Raw genomic sequence first — 21,008 nt, 5'->3', positions numbered from 1 at the left:
TACTTCCCAAATTCTCATTCATTACGTTTCATATTATAAGGATATAAGTACTTAGGTTTTTTTAAATAAACTGGCTGAAATGTAGGAGTGTAATATTTTTGGAAACAAACCCCAATCCATAGAATTCTGAAGAAATAAAAAAACAACCAGTTTTTCATAAAAAATAATGACGTCGTTTTTTTCTACAACAACGTACTTTGGTTTCCTACCACTCAAATTGCTCTAATATGAAGTGCCGTATACCACTTTATAATATAAGGAATGCATTAATTTATGGTCGATAAATAGTAAGATTCTAACCTACACATTATATTGAGAGAACGTTTTAACATTTTGCTTTATTCAGTTTTAGACTTAGTTTGATACTAAAAATATATATTTCTTTGCATTAAAAAAACGGGTTCTAATAGGACAAAGCAGTTGGCACCTTCACCTTGTTACCTTCTTACAGCTACGACGATGCGAAAGAGACGGCTCGAGCAGCCCGTTGCATCACACGCAGCATTGGGTTGGGCTGTTCCAGACAGACGCATCTTACAAGAGCTGTCGAGGTGCGATACAGATTGGCGTGAACAGCTAGGTGGTGACATCAGGAAACAGTGGCAAGATTACAGATACAAGTTCACGTCTTCGTAGTCACTACGAAAACAACGTACGCCGCATCGCAGTACTCCCGAGACGACACCGGCAGGACCAATATTCTTATTGGGAAAAGTACAGGGAACGCAAAAGTGTAGCTTAAGTTTACACAGATATCTCGTCTTAAGTTGCAATCTGTTGCGAACACTAGCTGCATGGCCACCTCGATAGTGAAGTCGAAAACCTCCTGAAGCGACAGGCGTACAGATCTCACGTGAAGAAAGACAGACACAAGACTGAATAAACCATTCGCGAAAGACAAAATAACTACAGTAGAAGAGAAAAGCACAATATATGCATGGCGGTGGATAAATACGAAATATGTAGCCCATGACGCTATGATAGAGGTTTCGCGAGACTTAGATCAGGATCACCGTTAGTTTCACAGCACCGAATTCCTGTACAGTGACTCGTCGACCCGTGAGGATAGAATACGTACCACAATATGGATACTTGAAAGTAAACAGTATAGTGAGTGTGTAATAGTGCTAGTGACATCAAACAGTCGATGTGTTCACCAGAGGCGGTGACGGGCGACTCCTGAATGTCTATGCGAGGCGGGAGAATGTACCGGATGCAAGTATAGTTGTCCGTTCGAAGGGTCTAACCACAGAACACTTAAACGAGGATCTAACTCAAAAGCTGAAAGGGATCGTCGAGTATTTAGTTTTTAATATTAATTGTAAGAACACTTTCGTGTAAAGGAGAAATTAGTAAATTTGCTGTTTTAACATCAATTATTTGTGTATTACCGTCATAGTATACAGCTGTAGATGCGATCCGTTACTTATTTTTTACGATATTACCAAAGCAGCAGATTGAATAATTATATAACTTCCTTTATAAAGAACAGGGTTGGAGAGGATAACAAACAAAGGTGAACTGAGCACGGTGTGAAGATCCCATAAAATTTCTCTTTAATTTGTTTTGTAAATTTGTGTGTTTAGAAAATAAGTTGCACAAGTGGTTAAGTACACCCGTGTATTTGTGACCACCTTCTACCGTTCGTTTAGGAGTTCTCTCCACGAGATAGGAAGAGAGAAAGTTATTTATGAAAAAAAAATGGCTCTGTCGAAAATCCTATTACTCCACTACTGAATATCTAAATGATCGGACAGCCTGGGACTAGATTGTGATTATTTTATAGCGATAGAAATGACTGAACAATATTGTATATTTTTATTGAAAAGAGCGCAAAAAAAGAATGCTGGGAGAGTTTCTTGCGCCGCTTCTTCTCTCTCAGAGCGCCATTTGTTTCCGAAGCGGTAGTAGTATCTAGTAGTTATTAGAAATGACATCAAAAAGGATCTAAAGGAATCAATTTTGAGAAAATAAATGCCTTTTAACGAGCTCCTGTATAGTATAAACCGTCTCTCAATAGAGTCCATAGTGTTGATAGTACATTATCGCTGCCGCCGACACAGTTCCGCTACCGGTCTCTTGACCTGACTTGTTTGACACGGTTTAGTTGCTTCTTCGATCGCCAAACGGCATCCTCACTCATGGCCGATTATGACCTGTCCGTTTCAATAAGATTATTTAATCTACTTTTATAATAACGTGTGTCTGATTTTCTGGTGGTATTCGGGTATTGTGTAGTCTTAGGGTGACGGGCGCAGAGTGATCATCACATCGGGGTCATAATATATTATACTTACTTTAGGTCGTTTTGTAATGTGTTACGTCTCTGTTATGGGTAGGCTATGACGATTGACATTTTTTAGAATTATTGGATCTTCTTCTCGTACTCTTTGCTATAAAAAGAAACTTAAATACGGCTGATTGAAAAAATAAACTAATAAATTCCGTCACCGCAACAACCCACCGTTCGCAAACAATTTATCTTGGAAGGAACAATTTATTAATACATTTTGACGTGGCAACAAAATATTATTTTCATGAGTACAAATTTTTACTTAATAATAGATAGTCAGTAAATTTCACAGCTACGTTAAGAAATAAGGATAACACTAAGATATTAAATATTTGGGTATTCAGAGATACGGTTACAATATAGTTTTTAATATAAATAGTTTTCGAGACTGTCATTCCATACCGGAAACTGTTTATGTTTTGTGGAGTTTATAATGAAAGGGTTCCAAAAGGCAAAAAAAGAGATTAAATCAAATTATACTAAGATTACCAGACACCAATATATTATAATACCTATAACACAAACCTTCCAGTCTCAGACTCAGACCGCTTGCCAGAGCCAATGCAGAGTCGGCAGAAGAAGTTTTAGAGAAGAGGAAAAATTTACTTGATTTTGTGCAACTTTTGTTTATTTTAAAAGGTCTAAATTTTTTTATGGAAGAGGAGGATCACCAACACCAGAGGAATTAAACTGAATATTGCTTTTGTTAGTGACAATAATGATACTTTCATAAGTAACAAATAGTTTTTATTTCTAGTGCTTGATAAATATTTAAAATCTGTTGATTATATCTTAGAAAGGCTGTATTTTTAAAACCAACTGTACAAAAATAACAATTTCAAATTAAAAAAAAAGAAGTTTACAGTGGATGTAACAGTATGTGCAAAGCATCCAAAGTTTTTAGATGGAGCCCTTTATTACAAATTCAATCATTCATCAAATGAGTTGAATGATATATTCAACCCTTTACTCAGGTTAACAGATGTATGTGGCCGCAAATGTTTGACATTGTAGAAGAAATGTTATTAAATCATATTAATCATAAATGTAATGTTTTTTTTTTTTACTTTATTCAACAAACCAACAATATTTATGCATAAATGTAAAAATATCAACAAGGAGACTTAAAACTAAAAGACACACAGCACAAATATCAATAACTGGCATGTCCAAAATGTGCCATCACAGCTTGATTGTGCTCTTGTACCCGAGATGTCCAGCAATCTATTGAAAGGCAGAGTGAAACACATTTTACTAGGATTTCCAGAAAATTGCAATTGAAAAAAAAATATTGTGGAGTTGAAATTCTTAGTCTCTAAATAAAATACATGTGCAGTATAATGTATGAAAGAATTCCTGCATGTCCATTTATTTAATTTTATTTCAAACATGATATCAAATCGATAAAATCACTATGGAATGTATTATTATAGTACTTTGTGGAGCTGTTCACATAATGATTGTCCATTTATTTATAATTTGATATTGACTGCACATTGGTGGGTTGATCTCTGGTTGTTTCATATGCTCGTTCTAATGTGTTTGTTATGATTTGCATATCATTTTCAATACTTCTAGCCCAATTTTCTACATCACCAATTTCTTTCAGAGCACTACTAAAGTTCTCAACTAGAGCTAGCCACTGCTGTGTTTGTTTAGCAAAATTTATTGCACCTTGGTGTAGAAGTTTTGCCTCTGCGTCCAACTTCTTTTGATTAAGATATGCCTGAGCAACACTGTGAATATATAAAAAAACATCTAAATTGTATGTATAAGAATAAATTGAATATTATGGTATATTTATTTTAAGGATATATGTATGCTTTTATATTTGTCACCTAATCATTACATGTATTTTATGGAGATACAACACATTTTCGAAAATAATTAGACATACCCCACATTTAAATGATCTACGAGAGCTTGCGTTAGGTCGTTCGCTGCAGCTATACATTCTTTTCTTTTTTGTTCTGTAAATATATGAATTTAATATATGTACAATATTTTCCAACACAAGAATAAATAAAGACAATAATAAGTTAATAAGAATACCTTGAATAATTCTTTTGGAAGCCTGCTTAGCTTGATGATCCTTTACAAGAGATGACAACATTTTGATGTTTAAGTTGCGGTATATCTTTTCAGCGATTTGCGTTTACAAATTAGTGTTTAGATGAAATCAAGCCATTATTTATGTTTTAATAGCGGTAAACATTTTATAAATTATGGTTTTGTTTTCGATTATTTAATTACTAATTTTACTCTAATTTACTTAAATAATTAGTAGAATAAAATTAATAAAATAAAAGTTGAACTATTGTTAACTTCTTTCTCTGATAAAACTTAAAATCACAAACATAGATAATGTCTTGTCATTGAATTAGTAACTGTCAGGTGTCAATGTCAAATGTCAACCTTATTGTATTTTATTATGAACGAATATTTTTTGTATATCATGTGGTGAAAAATAAACGCATTTTAGTATAGATTACTCTTTATTTTATAATTATTTTTAATTTAACTTCCCTTGAAGGTAATACAAATAAACACAATTGACGATACAAACAAAATAACGGATTGGTTGAGACTTGCCTGACAATCTTCATTCAGTGCCATTTGCTCAAATCTTGCTATAGTTAAAAATAAAGACGCACTTTTAGTCCTGTGTAAGAAATGTAATGCTTTTTTATGTCTAGAGTTAGAGAAGGCCATAATTTGGTTTTTACTAGTTAATATTAATCAGTATCTATTAAACAAACTTCTAAAAAGAAGCGGCAACTCTTATTTTTCATCAATATGACGTATCCATAGTGATTAGCACATCCTAATGTCACACTAGACCGCTTCACAATAGTCTCAACCCACTAAGACGTCCCGGGCACGTCACGGTAGACACTGATGACGACATCACCATCGCGAACGCAACACACACACAAACATCGACACAGACGCGCACACACCGCTTTCGCAGGCGTAGGCGCGGTCAACCGCCGCAAACCACTGGCACTCGTCACTCTGACGATGGCCGCAATCTAGATTTACCACACATTCTCTTGATACCCGACGAGACGTTAGTCCTCGTCCTGTAATCCTTTCACTCCACTCACACTCACACACGGACTGACATACACCACTTACACAATCACAAACACACTCCATAAACAGACACAAACACAAACATACATGCACACAAATATTTACACTACTTACATACATACAAACATACATTCATAAACACATACATACACACTTACATACATTACACAAAACACCACCACACTTGCTGGCGAGTGTGCCTTTCTCATCTTTCATCTTCATTTTCATTCTCTCTCCTTCCCAAAAGCACACAGCCGGTCCGAAATTGGAGTCTCCTTAGGACAGGCCCTGCGACTGTTCTTGCGTAGTCTTTGCGGCCTCCACGGCCCACGTCCTATGTCGCTGTAAAAGCCTTCAGGGCTAACAGCATAGAGGAGCCTTTTAGTCGGTATGGGGTGACACTCGAGTCCGACATATTGGGCCCCGTTTCGGGGCCCAAATACGTAATAGTATTTTCCTCCTCTCGAAAAAGTCACAGCAGACATAATAATAATATTACATAAGTCTATTCACTACAGTGCTAATGTTTCCGTAAGTCAGTAGTTTAGTAATGAAGTCTGCTTATTGTCTCTAAAAGGAAACACCAATTAAATAAACCATAGTGAGTATTAAAGACATTATCAATAATTTTACTAATAATGCTTTCTGAGTGCGTTAATTATCCGTTTCATTCAATTGTTTGGGATCAAAGGTTTATTGAATGATCTGATGTGCGTGACATGGCTATTATCATAATATATACATTCATAACTAAGATGCCGCAGTCGCTCGTGTTTCCGCATCGCTGCGGCGTATATTTGAGCGAAGCGAGGTAAACTTAGTCTATACTAATACAAAACAAATTCAACCAAAAAAGATTTGATCAATCCGCTCAATTTTTAAATAAATATAAATAGCGCGTGCTAATTTAAAATAATTTGGTAATCATGTTTGTTTTTAATTATAATAATTGAATGAGGTCAAAATTCAAAATCCTGTCGACAATAACCTAGAAAATTTCGAAAGCTTTCTATGAGTTCAATTTTTTTTAAATCGGTCCAGAAATAGCCGAGACACAATTTAACAGAGAAATCCGCTCAGCTTCGCTTCGCTCAAATAAAAGCGTTAAATAAGCAGCCTTTTAACGCAATTAAAACTGCAAATTAGATTACGATCTGGTCCTGATAATGATATTTTAAAATTCACGTACCTACGATAACGTAACTAAATGTAATAATTTAATAAAAAAAAAAACAAAAAAAAAATGTATGAGAGACGCCTCGTAGAAATATCTGCTAAAACTCTTAAAAAAATATGGAATACTATTTATAACATTACCTTTTCGAAAACCTTCGCTCAGAATGGGTTAGTAATAGAATTACGAATCTAATTTGGATATTTAAAAAACTAACTGTATCTTTTTTAATTAATCTTGTGGTAGACAGAAAATAGTAGTAAGATCTTAAATCAGTGACGTAATGTACATACGAATCGTTATTAAACGCTTTTAAACTAATAATATGGTAGACCATTAATAATAACCTAATTAAAACCGACCGAACCTACTGCAGATTAGAAAAAATACTAAAAGAATGAAAAAATACCACCAGTGAACCAGCATTAGGGAATAGAACAGTAAGCTTAGTTTTTTTGAAAGTGGGAGAGTCACGCTGCCGTCAGAATACCGGCGTGAAGTAGCGGCCTAGTGCCGCTATGTTTCGCATAGGTTAGTGTCGAGGACCGGAAGCCATTCCTTCCCCCCCCCCCCATCACCCCTCAACAAAAATATGAGAGCGGTCCTTAAAAAGATATTACCCCAGGAGGGTACCGGCTCTACCAGAGTCGGAGAATCCCTCCCCGAGCATTCTCGCTCGGGCTGCCTCTCGTATTCTGGGAAGGCACAGTATCGCGCATATCTATGGACAAACAGGCCAGCAACACCACGGCACCCCGCTCCACGCTTAATGTGGACTTCTGTAATATCAGGGGAATTCACTCCAATTTAAACGCCATCCACCACCACCTTGAGACGGCGCAGCTGGCCTTGTGTTTCCTCACGGGGACGCAGATATCTCGACCTAGCGATACGGGTACAAAATTGAGCATAATTTCATGCCTCATGCCGGGGTATGTGTGTACCTTAGGGAGGATATCTGCTGTCGCCGTCTCGGCAATTTTGAGGGTAGGGACCTGTCTACTCTCTGGCTCCGCGTAGATTTAGAGGACCACGTCCACATCTATGCGTGTGTCTACAGGTCCCATAGTGGTAACGCAGAAACGGATCACCTCATGGGCTGCGTTCAAGCGGCATTTGAGGACGTGCTTGCACTGATCCCCTCCGCTGAAATCGTGCTCTTGGGTGATTTTAACGGGCACAATGCCGAATGGCTTGGATCACGTACTACAGACTACGCAGGGCGATCTGTGCATAATTTTGCATAGGCGTATGGTCTATCCCAATTGGTTGAGTCGCCAACGCGGCTCCCGGATGTGGATAGCCACATGCCGTCCTTATTAGATCTTCTGCTGACAACACATCCTGATGGTTACCAGGTCTCTATCGACGCCCCTATCGGAACGTCCGACCATTGCCTGGTCAGGAGTGTAGTGCCTTTCCGACGCCAACGTCGCAGACCACCAGCGACCCGCCGCGTTTGGCACTACAAGGCAGCAGATTGGGATAGGATGCGTTCCATTTTTGCATCCTACCCTTGGGGCAGGGTGTGTTTCAGTAGACAGTTGCAGTAGCCGATGTGATACTGCAGGGCATGGATATTTATACCAAGCTCTGTAGTACCGATCGGTGGCAGATCACAGCCCTGGTTCGATGCGTCAGTTAAAGCAGAATCTGACTGCAAAAAACAGGCGTATCGAACTTGGGTTGCGGCGCTGGGCTCAAAGGATCCAAACTGCAAAGTTCTGAAGAGGAAATATAACCGCGCCTCCAGATTTATTAAGCGGCAAATCGCCCGTGTGAAATCGAAGCACGTCGTCAAAATTGGCGAGCAGCTTTCCAGTGACCCGACCGGAACACGCAAGTTCTGGTCGTTGTCGAAAGCTGCTCTTGGTAAATTCAACCAGCCGTCTATGCCGCCGTTGCACATGAGAAATGACACCCTGGCCCATACGGCAAAAGAGAAAGCCGATCTTCTGTGCACTCTTTTTGCCTCCAACTCGACTCTTGACGACAACGGAAAAACACCGCCAACCATCCCGCGGTGTCAGAGCTCCATGCCTGAAGTTACAGTTCGGACAGAAAACTGTTAGGCGAGCTCTGTTTTCGTTGGACGTCAGGAAGTCGAGCGGGCCGGATGGCATTTCTCCAATCGTGCTTAGAACGTGTGCCCCTGAGTTGATGCCGGTGCTGACGCGTTTATTCCAGCACTCTTATTCAAAAGGCGTAGTTCCTGATTCATGGAAGTCAGCCCTTGTCCATCCGATCCCAAAAAAAGGAGACAGTTCGGATCCGGCAAACTACAGGCCTATTGCTATTACCTCCCAACCCTCCAAAATCATGGAGAGCATAATTAACCGCCAGCTCTTGGTATACCTTGAGGGTCACCAGTTGATCAACGACCGGCAGTACGGCTTTCACCATGATCGGTCGACTGGCGATCTTCTGGTATACCTAACACATAGATGGGCGGCGGCTATTGAAAGCAAGGGGGAAGGCCTGGCAGTTAGCCTGGATATAGCGTAGGCCTATGATCGTGTATGGCAAAAGGCGCTCCTCGCAAAACTTCCATCATTTGGGCTTCCCGAGAGCTTATGCAAGTGGACCTCCAGCTTCCTCACTGGGCGCAGCAAACAGGTCGTTGTCCACGGTTATTGCTCGAATCCCAAGCCGTGAACGCTGGAGTGCCCCACGGCTGTGTGCTATCTCCCACGCTGTTTCTTCTGCATTTCAATGAAATGTTGGACACCACCAACATACATTGCTATGCAGACGACAGCACTGGTGATGCCGTATACACGGACCATGCAGGTCTCTCTCGGGAAAACGTCGACCAGTGCCGGGAGAAACTTGTGTCTTCTATCGAATCCTCTCTCGAGAAGGTCGCGGAATGGGGTAAGTTGAACCTTGTCCAATGTAACCCCCAGAAGACTCAAGTTTGTGCGTTTACCACTAAAAAAACCCCATTTCCCGTATCACCGCTCTTCGAGAACACTTCCCTTAAAGCCTCGCCTAGTATCGGAATACTGGGTCTCGAAATCTCGAGCGATTGTCAATTCCGTGGCCATCTGGAGGGCAAAGCCAAATTGGCTTCGAAGGAACTGCCGGCCCACATTCTAGCGCTCTACAAAGCGCAGGTCCGGCCTCACATGGAGTATTGCTGTCATCTCTGGACTGGAGCACCCCAGTATCAGCTGGATCCATTTGACCGCGTGCAACGCAGAGCCGCTCGAATTGTCGGGGACCTAGCGCTCTGTGAACGGCTGGATCACTTAGCGTTGCGTAGAGACGTCGCTTCATTGTGTGTCTTCTACCGAATTTATCACGGGGAGTGTTCCGAAGAGCTGTTCAACCTGATTCCTGCCGCTGAATTTCACCTTCGCACGACACGCCACAAGTTACGATATCATCCCCACCATCTGGATATGTGGCGGTCCTCCACAGTGCGGTTTTCAAGGAGCTTTCTTCCTCGTACTACGAAGCTGTGGAATGAGCTTCCTTGTGCGGTGTTTCCGGGACGATACGACATGGGTACCTTCAAGAAAAGCGCGTACACCTTCCTCAAAGGCCGGCAACGCGCTTGTGATTCCTCTGGTGTTGAAAGAAAGTGTGGGCGGCGGTTATCACTTAACACCAGGTGACCCGTAAGGTATGGCCTAGTAGTTTTCATTTTTTGAAAATTTTTGTTTACCTCGACGATATAATTGTTTTTTGTGTACGGCTTTTTAAGAGTTTTCATTTAGGTTGATTATATATTATAATTATTAACTGACACTAAAAAGTAAAAAATAAAAAAAAAACTACGTTTAAAAAAACGGAATTAATAAACTGAAAAGTATCTAATAACTAAAAATTTAATTAAATACACCTTTACCTTTTATATAAATAAAATACTATTACTTGTATGTGCTACATATTGATAGCTTTGAAGTCGGTGCCAAGTTAAATGTAATAGTAAGTACCTACACTCGCCACGCGTGACTTTGAGCGGGCTAGCTTCATCTAGAACAAAACAACCCAAGCGGACAGACACGCGTGGCCAGACAACCTTAATAATTACAGTAAGCTGTTTATAATATTAAGTTTTATTGATGTGAAACATCTATAGCCGCACGTAAAACCGATTTCTGGCGTGGCGACGCGTCGCCTTGTCACAGTAATACCGTCCTCAGAGGCAACATCGAATAAAACTATACCGAAGTCACTGATTAAACGAATCGAGTAGTCACGATTTGAAATAAATTCGTAAATTTTTGTATTTAATGAAAATAAATGTTTATTCAATAAATAGTCATCGTTATCTGGGAAAAAATCGTAATATTTTATTTTATCATTATGACATATTTAGTTCCTATCACAATATGTTCTTTTCTGCATATTACTTTTACAAAATAATGTCGATGTTTCACATCTGCCAGGCGTCCCGTCACGCTCACATTTTTTTTGTTTAGGGCTTGGCACCGACTTAAAACCTATCAATAGGTAGCGCATAATAGATAATAGCATTTTATTAATATTAAAGGTAAAGGTGTATTAAATTAAATTTTTAGTTATTTGATACTTTTCAGTTTTTGAAGTCGGTTCTTATAAACGTAGTTTTTTTCTTATAGATTAAAATATTTTTCTCAAAATGAGTGGAGTAGATCCGTTTTTTCTTCCATCTTCCAGATTCCATTTTTGCTATCCAATATTTTCAGCCCGTGGCTTCAATCCAACGTATCTGTAAGGCATGGTCTCTGGGAATGCTGTAACAAATATAAAATATGAATAATCATAATAATATAATCTTGGCATGACAGATATACACAATATAATCTTACGTGAAAGTGGTCTGTAAAGTCCTTTAAGATTTATATAGATTATAAAGAAGTTATACTTTATAGTAACAATTCAATGTATTAATATAAAACAGATAGTTATAAAACCTCGTTTTCAGGAGGACGAGATCTGGAAAGGTATTGAAACGTCCGCGTCGTGTTAACTAAAATAATAATAAAAATGTTTTTTTACGCAATTATCTAATGTGAAAACACAGTCACAATTACACGCGTTTTAATTCTTGTAATGTGTAGGTAACACTCGCGTTAATCAAAGGAAATTCATTATATTGTACACCATACACGCTGTGTATACAATTGAATTGACTCTTTGTATAAAAAAAACAACATTAATAATTTTGGTTTGGGGAAAAATAATTTCAAAAGCAGGCAGCACCAAACATAAATATTTTCTGTTCAAAATATTTCAAAAATATCTAGGAAGAACAAAATTAAGAACGGTTTCTTCCCCCTATTCCAGTCTAATTTCCACCAAAGAAGATTAGATTGTAATGGTGAACTCTAGTCAGCATTCATTTTCAATTATTATTCATTTCAGCTAGGTGTAAAATAAAAAATAGATCAATTGGCACCAATAGGATAATGGCGGGTTGACATCATGCAATTGAAACACACTCATATTGATACCATAGACTTAAGATACGCTAGCGTATAGACGAACAAAGTGTCCTAGAACACCCCTAACTAATATCTAAGTGATCGGACAGCCTGGGACTAGATTATGATTATTTTACAGCAATGAAAGTACAATATTGTATATTTTGATTAAAACGGGCGCAAAAAAAAAAATGCTGGAACAGTTTCTTGCGCCGCGTCTTCTCTCTCAGAGCGCCATTTGTTTCCGAAGCGGTAGTAGTATCTAGTATATTAGAAATGACATCAAAAAGAATTCTAAAGGAATCAATTTTGAGAAAATAAATGCCTTTTATGCCTTTTAACGGAGTCACAGCAAGATAGAAGAGGTAAACGAATCTATTGTTACTTTAATCGATTTTGATTGACAAGTCCTACACAGTCAGCCACGCTTGGAATTAGCTCCTTGCTATAGTGAATATTATACCACTTACTAACGCACACATATTTAACAAATCAAAACAGGCCACGCATCATCAGCCTGTCGGGTTGTCTATACGCTAACTGGCAGCACAGACGAAGGTATTTTACATCAAAAATTTTTTTGGTTTAAGAATGAAAGAAATACTTTAAACAGATTTATTTATAGAAAGGTTATTCTGTTATTATTATTTTTATGACACCTTTAAGTGAAAACTGTATTAGTATACGTTATTAAGCTTTCCTAATAAAATAAAATAAAATTAGGCAAATGATTTTCGTCACAAGCGGATTATACCTAAGACAGAATAGCCATTTACACAAGGTTATAGTGTTGGTGCATTAAAGATAAAACACTTTTAAGTAACTTAACAAAGTGAAACGAAAAATACAAATATTTCCACCAACAAATATCTCCAAGAGCTAACAGGTTACACCAAACTAACCGTGAGTAACGATCGTTCAACAGATTACTCTCTATGGTAGGTTGCTAAAAGTCTTTACAGCATTTAATTTAAATAATATTTTCGAATATAAGTATTAAAGATTTAAAATATGTATTGATACATAAATTTTTCAGTAGGTAGTGTACAAAATTACTCAAAATCCGATTCACAAGCCGAGTGCGAGCAGAGTCAAAGTATAGCAACGTTACAAATCCGTGTATCAATAGCCAGGGTCAAATACTAATTATGAGCGAGTACGGAGTAAGTTGTTAAATGAAACGGGATTTTTGGCGTGCGCGCACCCCATCATACGCATTACTCACACAAAACACGGGCTATTCACGCACACAGAGGTAGTTGTGTTTCGCGCGCAGCGCGACATCGATAGTTTCTTCAAATAGGTACCTATTTTTCAAATTACGCTTGACCCAGGTTCCCTCTTAAACGCCCCATTACCCAAATACCTCCTATTAAATACGCATTTTAAAGAAGAAATTTAATTTAATACACCTCTTATGAAAATCTCATACCTTTAATATTAGTAAAATACTATTATTTGCATGTGCTACCCATTGATAGGTTTGAAGGCGGTGCCAAGCCAAATGTAAGTACCTACACTCGCCACGCGTGACTTTGAGCGGGATAGCTTCGTCTAGCTAACCTGTTTGGTTCAACCCATGCGGGCAAGCACCGACTTAAACCCTATCAATAGGTAGCACATATAAATAATAGTATTTTATTAATATTAAAGGTATAAGTTTTGCATAAGAGATGTATTAAATTAAATCTCTATTATGTTATTTTATACTTTTGAGATTTTCAAGTGGGTTTTTTTAAACGTAGTTTTTTTTATAATCGCTTATAAAATGCTAGCAAACTACCTTTATATATTTACGGTGTGTGTGGATGATGTAGCTACTATACTCAATTACTTTTGTTTTGTATTAATTTAAATTTATTAATTTCTTGACTTACTCATGTAAGGCATTGACTATTTGACGTTTGAGTATGTTTGTTGCATCACTTTACATATATGTATTGTAATTGTAATTATTTGTAAAACGAATAAAATGTTAATCTTCATTCTGAGTTTCCTGCTACTTCTTCTCATTAGCTCAACCCTTTACGAAGTAGTGGTAAATTCAATAAGATTTTTTTTTTGATATTCATAAGTGTCATTTTCGTGACCTACATGAATAATTTGATTTTGATTTGATTTTTTTGAGTGTTTTGTAATGTTGCACAACTAAGAGAAATCCATATCAATGAGAGAAGATTTATTTGATAAGAAATTATTATTTTATAATATGCAGATAAGAATATTATCAGCATAAGTCTTAAATAAAAGATCGTGCATGGTATCTGACAAATAGTTATATAAACATTGTCTCCACAAATAAGTAGTTTCATTTAGTATTAGATGTCATTATTACTTCCTTGACTTGGTAGATGTAAGGTACTTTACGATAACGATATCGTACATTTATACTTCTGAAGTACAACGAGATATATATAAACGAAGCTATATTCTGTTAGTGTGTAACAGTATCTACATATCCATTAAACGTAAGTATGTTTTTATTTATTCATCTGGAAGCTTTATTTTGTGTGCAATACAATTGCGCTCGTCACCTTGAGACATAAGATGTTATGTCTCATTTGTCCAGTAATTTCACTAGCTACGGCGCCCTTCAGATCGAAACACAATAATGCTTACACATTACTGCTTCACGGCAGAAATAGGCGCCGTTGTAGTACCCATAATCTAGTCGGCAATCTGTGCAAAGGAGCCTCTACTGTACACAACAAAGAATTTAACTTGATAACCGATATATATATTTGGACTCGATTGTATATTGATAAAAATTTAAATGAATTAAGTGGGTCAGTGATCAGTCCAACAGTCGGACAACGGAGCGTCAAAGCTTTATGACCTTCACGAGATCACGAGATAAAATAGTCATTACTCATTCATTCGCGCACACAGAACTAAGAACAGCGTTATCAATAATTATTTAAAAACATATTAAAATTTATTAACTACAATATCTTATGTTACCTTAGTAAATACGTGTCTTTGATTTTTAATGAAAAAACTTTAGATTCAAAGTAATGTGGTTTAGTTTATTGCAATATTATGTACAATAATCAATGTGTTATTATTTCCAGAAAATGGCGTTGACGACTAAATTTCTGTTATTAGTTATATCTTTACTGTGTAGTGTTGATGCATATAAAATATTGGTGGTTATTTCCCTTCCTGGAAGGAGTCATGGAATACTGGGAGAAGGCTTGGTTAGACATCTAACAAATGCAGGACATGAAGTAAGACCCATAAATTCCACAAATACTAAATTATGTATGGCAATTTATAACTTTATCTTTTAAAAATTCATATATTTTAGAAGAGTGGCCTAACTATATTTTTGACAACATTAAGTTTATGATTTATAACTGGACTGTATCAGTAAGAGTTTTTGCGCCTCAGAGAGAAGTCTCTCAGAGTTCTACCAAAATGATAAATTAGAACTTAGTATAGTAAAACGTTCTTAGACCCTATTTTTTTTTATCAATTATTTATATTGTTATAGTAACAAAAATAATCGGAAGAATTTAAAGTATAGTGAAAATTTATCAGAAATTATATACGAATCAATTATTATACGCTTTATATTAGCTACACCTGTATGTTTGTATGTATGTTTGTAACCGACTTCTTTGGGCGCGATTTTGACCCACTTTAAACGGCTAGATATATCGTTCATACTTCGTAGATTTATCAAACACTGATGACAATACATTAATTTGATAAAATTATTCCATTTTTCAAATTGCAATATAAGATTTTTGTTAATTTATATAAGTACTTTTTTCTTCTATATAATATAGGATAACGATAAGATAGGAATTGATGTTCATTTTAAATTTCAACCATAATTTTTTCAACCAAAGCTTGTTTTTCAGTTTCTTCAGCTATTTTTATTTTTATATTGCTTTGACACCTGAAATTAAGCTGACCTTGAGATAGGAATGTCCATTGCAATTGTCAAGTTCGCGTTTTATCATACTCAGCTAAGTTTTACTTAAGTAAAGTCTGAACAAAGTCTTGTATTTAAAAAGTATCGAGGCGACTAGAAACATTTTTATACGCTTTATATTAGCTTCACCTGTATGTTTGTATGTATGTTTGTAACCGACTTCTTTAGGCGCGATTTTGACCCACTTTAAACGACTAGATTTCATTCAAACTTTGTAGATTTATCGAGGACCGCCGACATTACACTAATTTGACTAAAAAATTAAAAATAAATAATAGTTAAACAAACTAAATTATTTTTCTGTTTGCATGTTTTATCCAAAACTTTACAATGTAATAAAGTTCCTTATTTAATTACAGGTCACATACATCACACCGTTTCCACCCAAAAATCCACCAAATAACACGAAAGTTATCGATGTGAGTGACAATAACAAAACTTTTAAGGGTACGTTATGTAATAAGTCATCTTTTAAAACACGCAACATGGTTCTAAGATAGCATCTTCATCTCCCGAGATAAAATCTTTTGCTTTGGGACAGGATTTCTTCGAATTCTTTCCCTTACTGCTTTGACCAGCTTTTTCGTACAAACACTACGTGGACGGACAGATCTTTTTCTGTACCAAACAGTGGAGGTCTCATTAATAGCCCGGTACACAAACAGTTTAGTTATACCCCACGTACATGGAGAGTTTTGAAAATTGCATTTGGCTCAATACACGCTTCGTGAAATGCAATCACAGCGATTCGGTTCTCTTTATCACCCCACTCCATTTTAACATCGTAAAATACTGTACAATGTCTTGTATTGGCGCCAAAATGAGAAAAATCAATGTAAAATCATACAAAAATTACAGATTCCAAATTCAAATGTAATATTATTTTGTTTATTTTAAATTGTAACAGTATTAAGGGCCAGACTAAGTATTGATACTCTAAAATAAACGTTTATTCGGTTTAAACCAATCCAATTATAAACCCATTTCTAAGGCAATAATAAAAAAACTAAGTTCAGACCACAAATGTAATAAAATTAAAAAGTTTACGTTTGTTCCTGTGAATAGGCGAATGGAGAAATATAGAGGAAATATGTCAGTTAAACTCTTAAATTTGGATTTATTCAAATATAATTAATCACAATGAAATGTATGATATGTTATTTAAAATAATTAAAACAGAGTTTGCTTCTATATATACTTCTAAGACAGTCAAATCAGGTGGTCTCTTGTCATTTAATGATTGGGCAACAGCTGGCATTCATAGGAGCAGACAAAGGCTATATGTACTATATAGTGAGAGATCATTATATAATCATGATGCATAATTTCTCGAGTATGTTAAGAAATACTCTAAATTATTTAAAAGTGTTTGTTCTATCGCAAAGTCTATGCATATAGGACAAATAATTAAAAATGCACCGAATAAAATAAAGATGACTTGGAATGTGATTAACTGGGAATCTGGAAGAGTGAAAGACCGCAACATTGAATACAATCTATCAATAAACAATACTATAATTCAATCTCAGCAGGAAGTTGCTTCTGCTTTTGAGAATTTGTTTTCTGACATTCCAGTTTCTATCACAAGTACTCTTGTCTCCTCCACCAGTGTTGCTGAGTCACTTCTTCTGGAAAATGTTAAAGAATGTCAACAAATTTTCAATTTTAGTTTTGTTAGCCCTGGAGAAATAATTAAAACTTTTAAGTCTCTAGACATAAAAAAAACTGCTGATATTGATTTCTATTAAAATAATTCAATAATTGATGTCTGGCAATATTCTTTAATAATTGTATTAATCGTGTTTCCTGACCTTCTGAAGCATAGAAAAATTACACCAATATTTAAGTTGGGATGCTCTTCTGACCCGAATAACTATCGTCCTGTGTCGGTTTTGCCGACCCTAAGTAAAATTTTTGATAAAATAATTTTAAGCCAAATGCTTACTTACTTTAACTCTCATAAGTTACTTCATTTGAAAAAAAACAACGGATGCAGGTGTTGAGCTAATCAAGAATATTTTTGATGCATGGGAGGAATCGCAGAATGCACTTGGCATCTTCTGTGATTTATCTAAGGCTTTTGATTGTGTTCAACATTCAACGCTGGTCAGGAACCTATACCACTATGGCATAAAAGGAACTGCGCTCGATCTTCTGACTTCATATCTAAACAATAGAATTCAGAAGGTAGACGTGAATGGCGATGATCTCCTGGGACTCCTCTCAATATGGGGGTACCACATAGAATAGACCCATTCTTGGACCGTTCCTCTTCCTTATCTATATAAATGATGTTCCTAATCTTATAGAGAAAAAACATAAGGTAGTATTGTTTGCGGACGACACTTCACTGATTTTCAAAGTGAAAAGAAACCAAGCTATGTATGACGAATTCTATCTGACCTCGTGTACTGGTTTAGCGCTAATAACCTATTGTTAAATAGCAAGAAAACTAAATATATATATTTTTTTATGGAATAGGAGGACAAACGAGCGAACGGGTCACCTGTTGTTAAGTGATCACCGCCGCCCACAATCTCTTGCAACACCAGAGGAATCACAGGAGCGTTGCCGGCCTTTAAGGAAGGTGTACGCGCTTTTTTGAAGGTACCCATGTCGTATCGTCCCGGAAACACCGCACAAGGAAGCTCGTTCCACAGCTTTGTAGTACGTGGAAGAAAGCTCCTTGAAAACCGCACTGTGGAGGACCGCCACACATCCAGATGGTGAGGATGATATTCTAACTTGTGGCGTATCGTGCGAAGGTGGAATTCGGCGGCAGGAATGCGGTAGAAGACACACAATGAAGCGACGTAAAATATATTAAATTTACCGTACCAAATGTCAAAAATGTAGATGCAAGATATTATATATTATTCCCGGATGTAATTGTGGCGAACAATTTCAGCTATATTTTATTTTGAAACTGAGCAACTGAAAAAAATATATGAGGATTGTTTTTAGCAGACAAATTCTTAAAAAAATCGGAGGCACCACTAAATAAATCAAAATAACGCCCTATATTGAAATTTCAGGAGACTTACTAAATTTACAGAACATGATGAGCAAGAGAGCAGATATCAATTCGATGTATGTAATGATAGACGTGTGCCTAGAAGTATTGAGATCTACAGTAGCAAATCATAATGTGCAAAATATGCTTCGTGATCCAACACAAAAGTTCGATGTAGTTATATCTGAGTGGTTATACGCAGAACTATATGCGGGGTAAGTTTTGTGCATTTTTCTCTCGTCTTTATCTCTATAGATAGTTGATATATTATGTTATGTCATCATGTATTATGTTATCATGTTTTTTTTTTAATATTTAGATAATAAACAGCTATACATTTTACATAGTTTTAACCGTAATTTTAGATAGTTCCACTAAGCCAGTAAAGTTTTCATAGAAGTAAGTAGATCCGTAATTACTAGATACATTTCTCGATCGGGTACAATTCGGCTCCCAAATAACAGTAAAATAATGGGTAGGGGTTGCAAGTGCAATCAGGAAATAAATGAGACACATTTCCGGATTTCAGATCCAAACCTCCCGTAGTTATGAAGGAATATACCAATATGTTGGTATTTATTGTTATACCTATCGCATGACGTTGGAGAAATTTATTTCTGCAGTGTACTTCTGGAGACAATTTCGCTATAACGGTTTTGGTACCATATATTTGATTTATGGATAGGGATATAGGGTTTTTAAAATCAGTTGTTTGCGAAGGACAAATCTTGTAGGCTTTGTTTTTAATTTTATTAATGTTTGATTCAAAATATAATTGTTAATCCAAGGTTATTATACCAAGGTCTCTCACCTTGTCAACTCTGCGAAGTATTTAACCTACTAAACAATAATTATTAGTTGACACTGTCTTTTTTCTTTTAAAAGATAAAGTGTTGTCAACTTGTAGGTGTACACCGTTGATTGAGCAATAATCAGTAATACGGTCTAAATCTTTCTGCAAACAGTTATAATCAAATTCCGTTTTAATTACTTTTAATATTTTAGTATTATCAGCAGACAATAATAACTGAGATTCTTTTAAACAGTTGACCACATCGTTGATGAATATATCAAAGAGTAATGGTCCGAGGTGGGAGCCTTGTGGCACGCTAGATGTTATGGGTACAAATAATGTAGTGTGATTATCCGAACACAAATAATGTGCCCAACGTGTCTTTAGTTTTCATTCAAAAACAAATTGTTTCATAAATATATTATGTTCGATAGACATTTTTCACATTTTACTTTTCACTTTATTATTGAAAATATTACGTGACCCCAAAATTGAAATAATAAAGTTTCTCAAACTAAACAACCAAAGTATTCAACTGTTTTACATCACAATGAATTTGTGGCTAAATTAAAATAAATTTCATAGATTTGTTGCTTAGATTTCATAGTACAGTGGGTACTACACACAAGATTTCAAGAAAAAAAAAGAATCCGCTTAATGGTTTTACATAATCATAAATTGTAAAATGTGTGTGCACTTTGTATTTCGTTACCAAGTATTGCGCTAAAAGGGATTACCTCGTGATAAGACCATACCAATACCGTTTTAATCTACTTTGATTGTATGCCTTTATTTGTTTTTATTCAGATTCGCAGCTGTATATGATTGCCCTAATATATGGTTTTCATCTCTGGAGCCTCATTGGATGGTGTTAAGATTAATAGATGAAATGCCCAACCCAGCCTATGTGCCTGATTCTTTATCCAGTAAATCTCCGCCATTAGCATTTATGGAACGTGTGGAAGAGTTATATAATTCAATTAGAGGCAGATTCGACGCATAGTAAGTATTTATAAAATAAAAGGAAACTCAGAATGCCATCTCTGGTTGTGTGTCAATCTACAGTTCGATAGTGACGTGAGTGAGTATATTAATTACACTCACACTACGAGGGCAGAAAGTTTGACGTTCCTGGACAATGACGCGCATTTCAAGGCTGTCAAACTTCTAACTATGAAGTGTATAGTATTTCTTTGAATAGCTGGTCGAGAGCACAGAAAAATATGCATTGAAAATGGGTTGCCTGGCATATTTTGTGGCACGAGCGAAGCGAGAGACGGGGACA

At 36.3% G+C, this 21,008-nt stretch overlaps 2 protein-coding genes across 6 annotated transcripts in view; one reads left to right on the top strand and one right to left on the bottom strand.

Moving 5' to 3' along the window:
* Positions 1-3,341: 3,341 nt before the first annotated feature.
* On the bottom strand, positions 3,342-4,649 carry LOC126977820 (biogenesis of lysosome-related organelles complex 1 subunit 1). Its single transcript, XM_050826421.1, has 3 exons — positions 4,346-4,649; positions 4,191-4,263; positions 3,342-4,029 (listed from the first exon to the last, which is right to left on the bottom strand). Exons 1-3 carry the CDS (start codon positions 4,404-4,406, stop codon positions 3,762-3,764), a joined length of 402 nt encoding a protein of 133 aa, XP_050682378.1. The 5' UTR covers positions 4,407-4,649; the 3' UTR covers positions 3,342-3,761.
* Positions 4,650-15,048: 10,399 nt separating this feature from the next.
* Positions 15,049-21,008, top strand: part of LOC126977837 (UDP-glucosyltransferase 2-like) — an 88,092-nt gene continuing 82,132 nt past the window's right edge. For 4 of the 5 annotated variants that reach the window (XM_050826466.1, XM_050826467.1, XM_050826465.1 and 1 more), the window contains exons 1-4: positions 15,049-15,204; positions 16,277-16,364; positions 18,953-19,145; positions 20,531-20,725. In XM_050826466.1, coding sequence (XP_050682423.1) covers positions 15,052-15,204; positions 16,277-16,364; positions 18,953-19,145; positions 20,531-20,725 — 629 coding nt within the window. In that variant the 5' untranslated portion in view covers positions 15,049-15,051. The remainder of the gene's footprint in view (positions 15,205-16,276; positions 16,365-18,952; positions 19,146-20,530; positions 20,726-21,008) is intronic. The other variant, XM_050826469.1, reaches the window with a different exon arrangement.

Source organism: Leptidea sinapis, chromosome 46 (genome assembly GCF_905404315.1).
Source record: "Leptidea sinapis chromosome 46, ilLepSina1.1, whole genome shotgun sequence".
Lineage (NCBI taxonomy): Eukaryota > Metazoa > Arthropoda > Insecta > Lepidoptera > Pieridae > Leptidea > Leptidea sinapis.
This window is presented reverse-complemented; position numbering and strand designations above follow the sequence as displayed.